General features: G+C 39.7%; 1 protein-coding gene across 1 annotated transcript in view; it reads right to left on the reverse strand.

Annotated features, from left to right (window-relative positions):
• Positions 1-3,739: 3,739 nt before the first annotated feature.
• EVC (Ellis van Creveld syndrome) overlaps positions 3,740-12,802 on the reverse strand; it is a gene marked incomplete at its 5' end in the record, with an annotated part of 51,773 nt that continues 42,710 nt past the window's right edge. Inside the window, 6 exons of the mRNA XM_010292958.1 lie at positions 3,740-3,852; positions 4,859-4,970; positions 6,178-6,271; positions 6,498-6,624; positions 8,584-8,692; positions 12,030-12,174. Coding sequence (XP_010291260.1) covers positions 3,771-3,852; positions 4,859-4,970; positions 6,178-6,271; positions 6,498-6,624; positions 8,584-8,692; positions 12,030-12,174 — 669 coding nt within the window. The remainder of the gene's footprint in view (positions 3,853-4,858; positions 4,971-6,177; positions 6,272-6,497; positions 6,625-8,583; positions 8,693-12,029; positions 12,175-12,802) is intronic.

Genomic DNA, 12,802 nt, shown 5'->3' on the forward strand with positions numbered 1-12,802 from the left:
GCAGCTTCTCACAGAAGCCGCCTCTGCAGCCCCCCATACCAAAACCTGGCCACGCAAACCCAATACACAATTGCATATGACGTAATTTTTCTAGCACAGCGAGATGTACATGCAAGGCTGTCTTTAAACATATAGTCATATATAGTCTTACATGCTTTACCAAGCTTTAAGCTTAGCAGCTTCTTCCTCACAACTGGAAGCAAACCAACCTGCAAGTACATCAGTGACTGCAACGCTTCCTTCTGAAAGTCTTTGGCTGGCAGGGTCCGGACCCTTGCCCATCTCCTGATGCACCAGTGGCCACAGCTGTGAGGGTGCCGAGACCAGGAGCCCTCCCAGTGCAGAGGCACAGGGCAGGCTGGGCAGCTGCACACGAAGCCCTTCATGGTCTCTGCTGAACACATGGAAGATGCGCTTGTTCAGATGGAAGAAACACAACCAAAGAGCTGTTCTACGTAAGGATCTTTGAATGTCAGAATGGCTCCCAAAGACTGCTGTAAATGCCATGATGGAGTGAGTGGAGGTGCTAACCTGGTGCTTGCCCTGGCAATAGCAGGTTACGGTGTCCACAGGCTAGATTAAGGGACCTTTATGAGTGACACACTTACTTAGGAGTGCTTGTTTATGTCAGGAATGAAACTGCTCATATTGCACAGGAGCTGGCACCAGCTTGAAGGTCCCAAGTACAAGTCTTTTAAGTTGCACACCGCTTCAGTGTGGTCCAGGACACCTTTCAGCATGACTTCTGCAAGACAAGGCTTTCCACATTTTTCTACAGCACAGAGACCATTGAGATGGGCTATTTTGATTCTTTCATGACAAATAATGCACTCACCGACTCTAACACCATGCCTAGAATTTGTTTGAGCCACATCCTTGTCAAAGCTGGGAATGAGGCTGAACACAATCATAAACTGCTGCAACAGTTGTTACCCTTGATATTAAAAGAGAAAAAACGCATGGCATTTTCCTCTAAATTTCTGCGGCAAGTGTTTTTGATACGTACCTGTAAAGCATGATCAAAGCTCCTTGTGAGTCTCTCCCAAATAAACTAAAGAGAGTGCTTCATAGATTTACATCCTAAAGCAAGTTGTTTTGAGCTGTGATTGGCACCTAGGTACCTCCATTTTCCCTTATCTGACATCCACCATGCTGGAGACTGCTCTCAGTTTGCAAAACTGCTTAGCAGTTTATCTCCCAGGGACTCCCTAGGCACAATCCCTGGCTCACAAGCAATTTCTACCATCCCTTAAAATACAGAGAAGTACAGGGGTGGTGGTGGTGGGGAAGATGACACACACGCACCAAACATTTCAGTAACAGATCAGTAGGAAGGAATATCAGAATCATGGACAGGTTTAGGTTGGAAGAGGTATCACCTGGAGCCCAGCCTCCTACTCAAAGCAGGGCTAACTTCACGGTTAGGCTGATCAGGACCTTGTCCAGCTGAGTGTTGAAACTCTCCAAAGTTGGATATTCTGCATCCTCTCTGAGTTACCTGTTCCAGCGATTCACCCATTTCATGGTGAGAATCTGTTCTTCTTGATGAGTAATTGGAACTTCTGTGCTGAAACTTGTGACTGTTGCAATGAGTTGTGCCCATTGTTTGGCTGGTGATAAAGTATTCTACAGCATCACAAAAAAAGCTCGCTCTCAGTACTGTTTTGTATTGGCTTTGAAATAAGCAGTCACATGGATTTAAACTGAACTGAGGGGCCAGAGGTAGGAAAAAAAAGAATCATTCTGTAATGACTATGGCAGGAGATGGGAGGGAGATCTTGGGATGGGAGTATCAGAATCCAGATACTGACTGTTACTATAGTTAAAACAGCATAACATAACAAAATTTGAACAGTGTTTCAAAAAAACTGAAGAGCAACTGTTGTGAGCTTAGCTCAGCCTTTGCTACAGTTGTTTCTTGGTCTAATAAAACTCTTTCTTGTTCAAAATCTGCATCACTGATGGGGAGCAATGTTAAGTAAGTGTCATGACACACATAAAATCTGCACTTCAAACAGGACAGCAAATCCATGGAATACCTCAAGGAGACTGAGAAGTTGGTGACTTTGTGGTAGAAGAGAAGAAACGTCAGGTTTTTTTCAGAAGCTCCAGCGTAGGGATGTCGGGCAAGGGGGCAGCCCCAGTGCCAGGTGGGGATCTCGGGCTCACCAGGGTCCCGCCGAGAGCTGGCACCCTCCTGGCTCCTTCCCGGTGCTCCCAGCCCGTCATCTCCACCAGCAAGGGGATGGAAACCCTGCTAGATGCCCGGGAGAGGGCACTGCTGCCCTGCTTTTGGGGTAATCTGAACCTTTCCACGTTTTCTAAGGGAGAGATAAAGCCATTTCAGCTCTGCCGAGCCAAAGGAGTCACGGTGCATCCGGGGAGACCCCACTCGGGTGGTGGAAGACCCCGCTTGGGTAATTAGAGACCTGGCTTGGCTTAATTACGCTGCATCCTAACTGCGACAGGAGCCGCTGCTGCGCTGCGTGTTTTAAAACATCATTGACTCTAATACTAAAAGCTTCCTTCTTGCTATCTATGTAGAGTGCACTACAGAATTAAGATGTTCAGAGGTAAACAGGCTGCATCCATTTAAAAAAGAGTCTAACAAACAGTAACTAAAATGTCTAGATCAGGAAGGCAGAGAGACCATAGAGACTGATTGGTGAAATACCAGAATCAAACGCCCTAAGTGCTACATTTTAGAAAAAAAAGTGTTTTTACCATGATCGAAGTGAAAACTGGCCCTTTAACAATTGTGCGTAACATGCCTGGCAAAGTCACTTTTATCTGAGGTAAACTGCATAACTAATGTGGTATTTTCTGTCGTGCGCCAAAGGACAGCCTTTTAGTAGGCAAAACATACGTTCATTTTAAAAAGACAGAAAATTTTCATTTCATGAAAGCTGTAAGATTGCTTAAGGGGGCAATTTATTACACAATACAGGTGCTCCGTACAGCCAGTAAGAACCAGCTGCTTTGCATAAGACGAAGAATTCCCATAAGAAACATAATGAGCATAACAAAGTAAGTTGGAAACAAAAGAGTGTACTTAAGGAAGAATACTAGAAACTGAAGTACAAAAAAACCAAAACAGTAAACTGTTTTTGTCTCATTCTTCCTAAAAATAATAATTTGAAATCTGAAACAAACACAGAGAAATATATTTATAAAAATGTTTGCACAAATTTAAAAAAAGCATACATAGCCTTGGAAGCACTAAAATATAACAAAAGAGAGACCAAATGTCATCTTTTGACATACCAATGCCATCTGAAGTCTGTTTACGTATTCTTTACATTTCTATCTATTTTTGTTAGTCCAAAGCAGCAATCACAAAATATTAAGACACGATCTACCACATTAAGGCTCAAAAGCAAATGGTACATCACTATTGTAATGAAACCTTACCAGATACACTGACCTGGGCAATGAGCCTAGCGTGGATCTGTTTTGCTACAAGCTCACGTTCCTCAGGTATATTCCTAATCTAAAACTATCTCCCCTCCACATTGCCCAAGCAATCTGGAAGAGCTTATATTAAAGACTTACTTGTTTCCCCTTACCTAAACCAAGTGAGAATGTTTTATTAACAGCTAAAAGAAACCGGGATTGATTTTTGGTCTGTAGCTAAAGAAAATTTCTCGGTTATTATTGATGTTCTTCGTTGTTCCTCAGTAAAACAGCTCAGTAAGTATTTAGAGCTGCTGAGATTCCCCAGAAGGATGCTTCGGCACTTTGTGTTCAGACAGCTCATATAAATGCTTTTACTACCTGTTGCCTCTTTTTTTTAGCATCTTTGAATTTTTCCTTAGTTCAGTCTCCCCTTCACGTGGACTCTGTAACCTCTCTCTGAAACATAAAACAAAATTAAAGACAGAGATTTTCAAATCCTACAATTCTCTCTTAAACTAAATTAATTTTGGTAAGAGAAAAAAGGTGCTTGCTATATAATTATAACTTCTGCACTCACTGGTTTCAGCTGCCTCTGCTGAGGCTGCCAAAACAAAGTTGCATAAAGAGAAACGTTCCTTTGTTGGGTCCCTGTTCCCTCCACACGTATCCCTTGTTGGCTGTGGGAAAGGAGTGTGTGAAAAGGGTTGATGCCATCAGGGAAAGAAGCCATCTCCTGAAGTCAGTCCCAGGCTGAGGTCACTCAGGGGATAAATACTTTTCCCCAAAGGCCTGTGGCTCCTGAGAACCAACTGTTTGCTTTGCCTGTCAACAGGATTTTCTCTGCTCAATATATCAAGCCCCAACGACCAGCTGGCTGGTTTGATCTGCCCGTAGTAATCAGCTGGCATCTTTCAGGTTTGTAGCTGTTTCTTCTCCTCTAGTTAGCACTCCAGCATAAGCCAACTGAAACATCTATCAAGAAAATCATTGTTAGAGCTGCTACCCTCATCAGCCAAAGACTGGCGTTTGCCTTTGTTCCTGAAATAAAGGTGGAAGTTGAAAGCCTAAATACCACAGACCATATTTTGGTTGCTACATGTCAGCCTAGTGCCATTGGATTCACTTGTCTCTGCTGATTTATGCTGTCTGTGACTCAGGTTTTAAAAAACCTAATTAAAGGAAATTTGGAAACAGTATTTATCATTTTTCTACCTAAAATTAAAGTTATTTGTAAAATACGTCGCAGTACAGACAAGCAAACTCAGATGATTTTCCTCAATTTAAAAAAGAATATGGGGGAAAAAAGGGTCAAGTACATGTGAGAAGTAACTGTTAAGGAAGAAGCTCAGCTAGCGTAGGCGTTATATTTTGGGTTTGATTGACACACCTGCTTATGCAGTAGATTTTGTATTGCTTTTTACAAATAGTTTTTCACATACCCTTTTTTTAGCCTCTACTGTACCTGCATAAGCCAGACATCAGTCCAGAGGGCTCTTGTATATTTTCATGACAATCATCTTTGCCTGCTGACTCTGGTGACTGAAAGGTCGGTCTTTTTGAGTTTGTTTTTTCCCCTGAATTGCCAAATGCATGTGGATTAAAAAAAAAAAATCACATATAGTAGAGCTTGTTTGGTTTTGATTAACCTAAAGCTAAAAAATACACTCTAACACTTCACACATACATGTTATTATTCCAAGGAAATCATTCCACTTTACATTAGTCTAACATACTGTTTTTTTTACCATTGGTTAGTTCTCACAGAGCAGACCTTGAACTTTCACACTTGCTGAACATGGAAGTAAGTTTCCATTAGGTGCAACAGTTGAAAGCTCTATCATAGATTTTCTTAGCAAGTAATTGAAAATGGCTTTTTACTACCAGCAAACAGCAGAAAAGCCAATTCATAATTTTATGTGATTTGAATGGGAACAATCTGATATTAAAAACTCACTGCTTTTAGGCCCCAGAGCTAAAGCTTCCACATGTGTCCCCTGGGGTCATGGTACCTACCAGGGCAAACAGCTCTGCATGCTTGAGAAACAACCAAATGGGGAAGAGAGACTTCAAAATTGTCCAGGTGAGTGAGCTGCTTTTCCCTTTTGGACATCCATCTCACCTTTCAGCACCTTTCAAATGTAATGCCAATTGTTTCATTCTGATAATGACAGAAGGATTGCATGTCTCAAAGGGTAAGAATTTGCACGTTCCACTCCAAATGCGGATCAGGAAACGCAACTGCTATTCTGACGATTTGTCCTTAAGTATCTCTTGAATAATAAATTAGTCTGATTTGTTAAAACTGCAATAACTTCATATAAATAGTTCAAGTTTCCTGACTGAGTAAGATTTTACTTTTGAGCATGTGTGTGGGAAGGAGATTCTTCCATTCCACCAGTAGAATGAAAGCTGGGTGATTCAGCTCTGCTATCCTCCCAAAGACTTAGTGATTGAGGTGAACAGAGTAATTTCTAAAGAACATGATAAAGACATGAAAAATAATTTTGGTTTGAGCAAGGCAAAGCCTTACCTCAGTGAACCCAGTGTGATCTATTGGCTAAAGGACGGTTCTGGAGTGAGGAATGGTGACACTTATTTGTGGCTGTGCTACTGGTGACCTTGGTGACCTTGGAAGGTTGCCTTACTTTTCTACATTCTAATTAGGGAAATGGCACTGATGAAAAATCTTTCCTGAAACTCCATTGTGTTATATTGCAAAATATGCACTGATATGTGGAATGATGTGATTTTTTTTTTTACACAATTCAGGATTGTACCAACCTGCTAGCTTGCTCCTTTTGGAAGGCTTCTTCTTCACAGCCACTGGGACTCGGGCCAGCACAGCCAACTCACTCACAAAGTCCTGCTCTGCTTCCTAAACATAAGGATAAGCCAGTTTGATTCTGGGTTATGTTATGTGCCATGTGGCATGACAAAAAAAATGCCTATGTCATTGCAGAAACACAGGAAAGAATATGGCGAAGTGTTTCCTACAAGACTTAGCACTGATTTCAACTAGGACAGCAAAGAGACCCTTACAACCTGTCCAGTGTTTTGCCATGGAGTGCTTCAGGCACGTGAGTCATTTTACCATGATTTACCCGTAGCTGATTCTCCAACTCAGTTTCTAGGTGATGCAATCCCAGCAGCTTCTGCTTCAGAGACTCCAGACGTATTTGCTGCTGCATTTCAAACTGAGCCCAAACCTTCTTTTGCTGCAGCACCATCCTGGTCAAAAGAAATTTAAGAGTATCAATGTTGTTCAGTTCAAGGGGGGAATACAACCCTGGCAAAGTGTATTTAGAAGATGTCATAGAGAGAAAGCCTTATTAACAATATCGGCCCAGCCAGCATCTGCCGGGACAAAAAATTTTGCAGTAGATTTTTTGACAGATTTACTTATTTTAATAACCTGTCTTTGCTCTCCATGGGATAGAAGCTTCTTTCAGAGGTAGCAACTGCAGCAGGAGTTTGGGTTGTCCATGCCTGGACTTCAGGAGCTGGAGTTCAGCTTCTAATGTTTCAAAACCATCATATGTTTCTAAAGTCAGCTTTACTGTCTGCTTGCCAAAGGGACAAGCTGTTAGAAGATCAGGTGTGAAGAAAAGGGATTAAGAATTACGCTTTTCATTCAGTACCAGATTGAGACTGAGCCAGAAACATGGTAATTCAAAACTTGGCAGTTGAGAGCATTGACAACTATATTCTTCACTTGTATTATTTTGCTGGTTAAAGATTAATATTAATACAGTGGAACCTGAATGGCTGCAACTTTGCTCAATCTGTATTTCTTCTGTTCTCTTGCCTGATCTACTTTGAAGCAATGCTGTCAACCACCCATTATATTCCTCAGGGAGAGAGATAACACAAATTGTTTCTGACATCTACACATAATGAAGTTGATATTATAATAGTCAATGCTTACAGAAGGTTAGCTTTCAAAATTTGCTTTTTGAACTCAACACTCATAACCTTGCACCAAGGGCAAAAGAAAATAGAACAATCTATGTTGTTGAGTTTAATAAGAGTTAGAAAAATTAATGGAAATTTTCTCATTAATTTACACAGGACTGGGATTTGATGGTAAAGGAAATCATAATGACAATAGGAAAATGGATTTGATTACCAATGGTTATGAGACCAGCTTAGATACTGAATAGTTACATTCTTCCATACCATATTTCTGCTTGCATGAAGGCCAATTTGATTGTATTTTGTTTTAAGACACTAGGATAGACTATGGGAGAAAAATGGGAGACAACAGCTAGAAGTGAATTTCTATGTCAGAATAAATTATAAACTTGATAATGAATAATTAACAGATCCTTTATGAAGCCCTTTAGTACATGAATCCATTTCTATACTAATTCAAAACAGAAAAAAAACATTCAAAACAGATGAAAACCAGAAAATGGGCAGTGATTTCTTTCAATTTAGAAGTAACAGGATATCTAAAAAAAGAATTAACCTCTTTACAACGTCAAAATTGCAGATGCTGTGTTGTTCTGGATAATAAAACAAGAGTAAAGAAATAAAATTATTACAAAAATGTATAATGTACATGCCAAGTCATACAGCTTTTTATGACAACTTATTCCTTTGGAATTGCAGTGCATTTTGTCTGGACTCTAAGTTTCATAAAATCAGTAATGAATTAAATATGATTTTTATTTAATTAACATTTAAGGGATTCCAATCTAAATTTAGTGCAAGTAATCTTGATTGTCCAAGGCATTCACTGAAATTTTCTTGACATTTTGAGTATTATTTATGCTTCAGACATTTTCTTTTCATTATGGTATATGTTTACTCAACAGCAAACTAACAAACACTTTTGATGTTCAAAGTAGTAAAGATGGAACATAATGAATTAGACAGCATTGCTTCCCATCCTACATTTATGTTAAATTTCTTTTAAAATTTGGCATATGTTTTGGCATTGTTCCCACTTTTCAAACTGTCTATGTATAATTCTTCAGTCTGTAATTAATGAGCATCAAAAAGTTTACTTAATAAGAAAGTCGTTCTCTGAGATCAAAGGGTAGATGTAATTTGGCAACAGATATTTCTTTTCCATCAAAGACAAATACAAAATGCAAAACCAAGACATTTATTCAGCTAGACATTTACACAGATCTGCAAACACTCACAGCATTTACAGTCAGTAGTGCTATTGCCAGCTCTTACCGTTGGTGGACTGTGGATGATACGTTCAGGAGGCCTTTGGTCTGTTTTTCTTTCAATGCCATTTCATCCTCCTCTTTCTTCTTAAGTCTGTTCCTTTCACCTCTATCTGCTGAAATAATGTTTTTGTAAAATCTTCTGCTCAAAATTAAAAACTCTGAGCTGTGGCAACCTTACAATCTATCTTTTGCATCAGCATAAATTAATCCCTGCTCTAGGTAGTCTTTCCAAAGTTACTGCTTCTTAGGGGTATGAAGTACTTCTTACACACTCTTGCTCTGTGACTGTGATCTGTTGCATAGACAATAGTTCGTGCATCACTTAGCTGAGATGGTAATGTCACTGAATTTCTATTTTTATCTACTTGTCCCACTAGGTTAACTGAGTAACATGGAACTCAAAGCAGAAATTTTATGAAAAGACCTTGACGCCTTTAGCAAGAACTGTAATACCTAAATGAAAAACACAATGTAAAGAAAACCTTTGCTCAGAGGCCACTTAGTCCTGGGAATGCCTAACTTCACTAGATGTCCCCTCATTTGACGGTGAAGTATTCTGGGTAAGTTTGCATATGCTCACACTCTGCGAGTCTTTTGGTATTTATCTGCTCACCGGGCTCCCGACTTGACCCTGAAGTCCTGTCCGTCAGCAAGGCTTGGGGCATGTCTGACAGACAGGGCCAGTTTCCTTGCACTACTGCTTTTAAATAAAAACACAGAAGGAGGGAGATGAATGGGTACGTAACAGTTTAAGGTATGTAACATTCATTTGGGGAGCATCCAACCTTTTCCGAATGCTCAGAGAGGCTGACAGGCACATGTCCTACTAATGGCACCATCAGGGAGCAGTTACTGAATGTATTCTAGGCTGGGCTGCTGGGTGAGGTGAGGTACTAGCCAGATTTTGACCTGTGGCTGTGCCAGACAGACTGTAAATTCAGATTTACTAGGCCAAGGGATGCCCAAAGAAGCAAAATCCTCTGGCCTGACACTAAGCACAGTCACTGGGAGAGAGAATTAATGGTCTTTACTCCCATTTAGCTATCACTGAACAAAATACATAAGAAATTTCCTATGTGGCCATTCTAACCCCGGGACTATCACACACTAGGTGGCTCTATTACCACCACTGCTTTCTTCCATCTTGTGTTTTAGAGAGAGAAGTTATGAGAGTATTTGGTGAGCAGGATCACACTCTCAGTGTAATAATCATGCTTGGAGATCACCTAACAGAGCAGCCCCTTCTGAAAAGGAAAAAACATGGCTGTTCTGCCTCCTGGCTGAGCTTGGAGCAGCTGAAATGAGAAAGGAGAGGGGTTTTGCATCACAAATTTGGACTTTTAGGTTAAAGAACGATTTATGTGTACTAAAGAATCAAAGTCCCTTATTACATGTTAGTGCTCACTCCTAATGTAAAAAGCACCAAAGCTGAAGTAGTTATCTGTTGATATTGAAAATCTCAGCTGGGCTGCTGCATGCACATGTAGGTTTACAATATTTTTTCACTGTAGCAGTTCATTTGATCCGTGAATTTCAGCTGTGTTTCTCTCTGGCCACCTAAATCTAAAACACTCACTCCTGCTTCTATTACCAACATAAATACTCTCATCCTCCCTCATGCCCGTAGGCTTACATTGCAGCAGTAGGATTTTCTTTTTCTTCAGCTGAAAAGGGAATGTGCTTTGCTTACACTTGTGATTTCCCTCCTTGTAGTTCATGGAACATCAATACACTGAAACAATAAGATATTCAAACAAACTCTAGGAGAAAAAATAACCTAAATGAGCAATTACCAGAAAGCTGACTGGGGTTCTAGTGACTGGTATTCTAGGTCTCACAACCTCATTGGGAGACCAGTTGAGAGCAATATCAAAACACTGATGAAGCAGAACATTCAAGTGTGTAATGACATCCATCTCAGCTCAGATCAGAGGAGCATTCTGGAACAGGCTTCAGTTCTAATTCCCATGTAAAGGAACTCAAATCAAATCTAAGGGACTTGTCTCTCTAGTTGGCTGAATCAGGGCCAAAGAAATACCAAAGAGGGACTTTGTGAGAACTTAAGCAACCAACTACCTTGCTAGCTGCCAATGTCTAGAATACAGATTGTCAAAAATCCCTGCACAGATTTTGCCTAACCCTAGCACTTCAGCTTCCAATATTAAAGTCTTCAAGGATCACAACAGGGTAGTGCAGAACAGGTCGGTTCTGTCTTATAACAAGTGAGCTTATCTAGCTCCTAGTGGGTCTCACAAATCCTTCCTACCAACTCATCTCTGGATCTCAGCCTTGAGTGGATACACCTGCTCCTCTTCAAAAATTCTCTTATGTGGTTAAAGAATCATTTCTACTTAAAATTACTAAGTCTATTTTTGGGAAAAAAAATCCATTCCATGTGTCTCAAATACTTAGCCTCTGATGATATTGCCATTTTCCTAACTTGCTAACTTCATTTAATGCCAACAGCCTTCACCCAGCGAAGGGGAGAGTGTTTACATAAGAAATCAATAAGCATGGTTTGCTTTTGTTCTCTTGTCTTGAACTGAACAATAAAAAATAATTCCAGGAGAAACTGCCTCTATTTATGTGAGATCCATCAGTTCATAAACCTCTTCTCACAGCAGTCTCACAACCTGTAAGAGGGTCATGGTTGACCTCTAAAAAACAATGTCGTAGTTCACACAGTGTTCCAGGATGGGCATGCTTGGCTTTTTGGTGTCTCCTCTAATGCATTTCCTGAACTTCAGAGACAACAACATTTCACTGAGCCAAAAAAAGGAATCTACTCCACAAAGCTGAGGGCAGTCACCTCAGAGGAAGCAGACTGTCTGCCAATGATGTTTATGTTTTCTAACATGGGAGCAGGGATTGCAAACCCAGATCTCCTCCCTTGTAGGGCAAAGATTCAGCTTGTAGGTGCCTATTATATACCCTCTCTCTCCCCCATAAATATTTGAGTCATTGATTCATTTTATTTGCATATATTAATATACAAAGTTGTACAGTGTTTATAATAGACGTCGGCTGTACAATCTAATACTTGTACAACTCTTGTCTTTCTAAATTCTTCTGCCTTGTGCTGAGGTTTAGAGCACCAGAAAATCAACTGCTGGTGGTTGTGACTATGGTGGTATCTCTGATCTTAGCTTGGCGAACCAGAGTTTATGGTTAAACTATAATCTCCAATGCTGGGTTCTGGGTGTGTCTATATCAAACTTCGAGTAACAGGGTCCTGCATCTATGACAGTAATTCAAGTAATTATTAATAATAACAGTTCTATCACTTCTCCTTCAAAAGATGGAAATGGACCTACACATTCATTTTGCTTTGTTGCTTACTTTAAATAACAGATTTCTATTATCTTTAAAAGCAATCTTTGCAGTGATAAGAAAATTAATTTATCTATTAAAAAAACAGAATTATCTTATAGTCGTCAGTATCATACATACCTTGTAAGGATTTCAATTGTTGAAGCTTTTTCCCTTCATAGCCTTCTGTGATTTTTCCTAATTGCTGATAGTAGTTTTGCACAAGTCTATTGATATTATTGCTGGTCCCATACACACTTTCTACAGCAGCTTCCACCAGTCTCTCCTGTATTGTACAGTACAAATCACAATTAATTCTCTTAATCAAAACTGAAGTATTTTGATCTGTCTAAAACTGAAGACTCCATCTAATTTTGTATGTGCACAGAAAACTGTGAATTTTGTGTTTTAAAAATGTGGCAGACTGAGACACTGGAAAACAGGTATTTCTATTCATCCATGGGACATTTCAACATGAAAAATTACAGTAAAATCTTTCTAATGTGCCTAACCTCTATCTGGGAAGGGGCCACTCCCCTATCTGTTTAATCTCTATAGCACATTTTACCTGTCAACCTGACTGCCAGCAAAGCAAATCGATATATGTGCAGCTCTACTACAACTTTCCATTAAACAGAAAACCCAAATATTTACTTTGGAATAATTTTATTAACCTATGAAGCAAGTTTTAATTTTAATTATTTATCTATTAATTCATATTAAGCTGTTAATACACAAATACTATTAATTAACCATAAAACCTTCATCAATAGCTAACCATCTCAATTTCTTCCTCATTTTTGTTGCTCTCTGTTATCAAGAACTCTCTCAATTTTTTTTTATGTCCCAGGGGTTAGCTTAACAAAACCTGTTTTGGCTGCTATAGCAATTCATTAGAAAATACTGTGCTTCTA

Source organism: Phaethon lepturus, unplaced genomic scaffold (genome assembly GCF_000687285.1).
Source record: "Phaethon lepturus isolate BGI_N335 unplaced genomic scaffold, ASM68728v1 scaffold5828, whole genome shotgun sequence".
NCBI classification, from domain to species: domain Eukaryota; kingdom Metazoa; phylum Chordata; class Aves; order Phaethontiformes; family Phaethontidae; genus Phaethon; species Phaethon lepturus.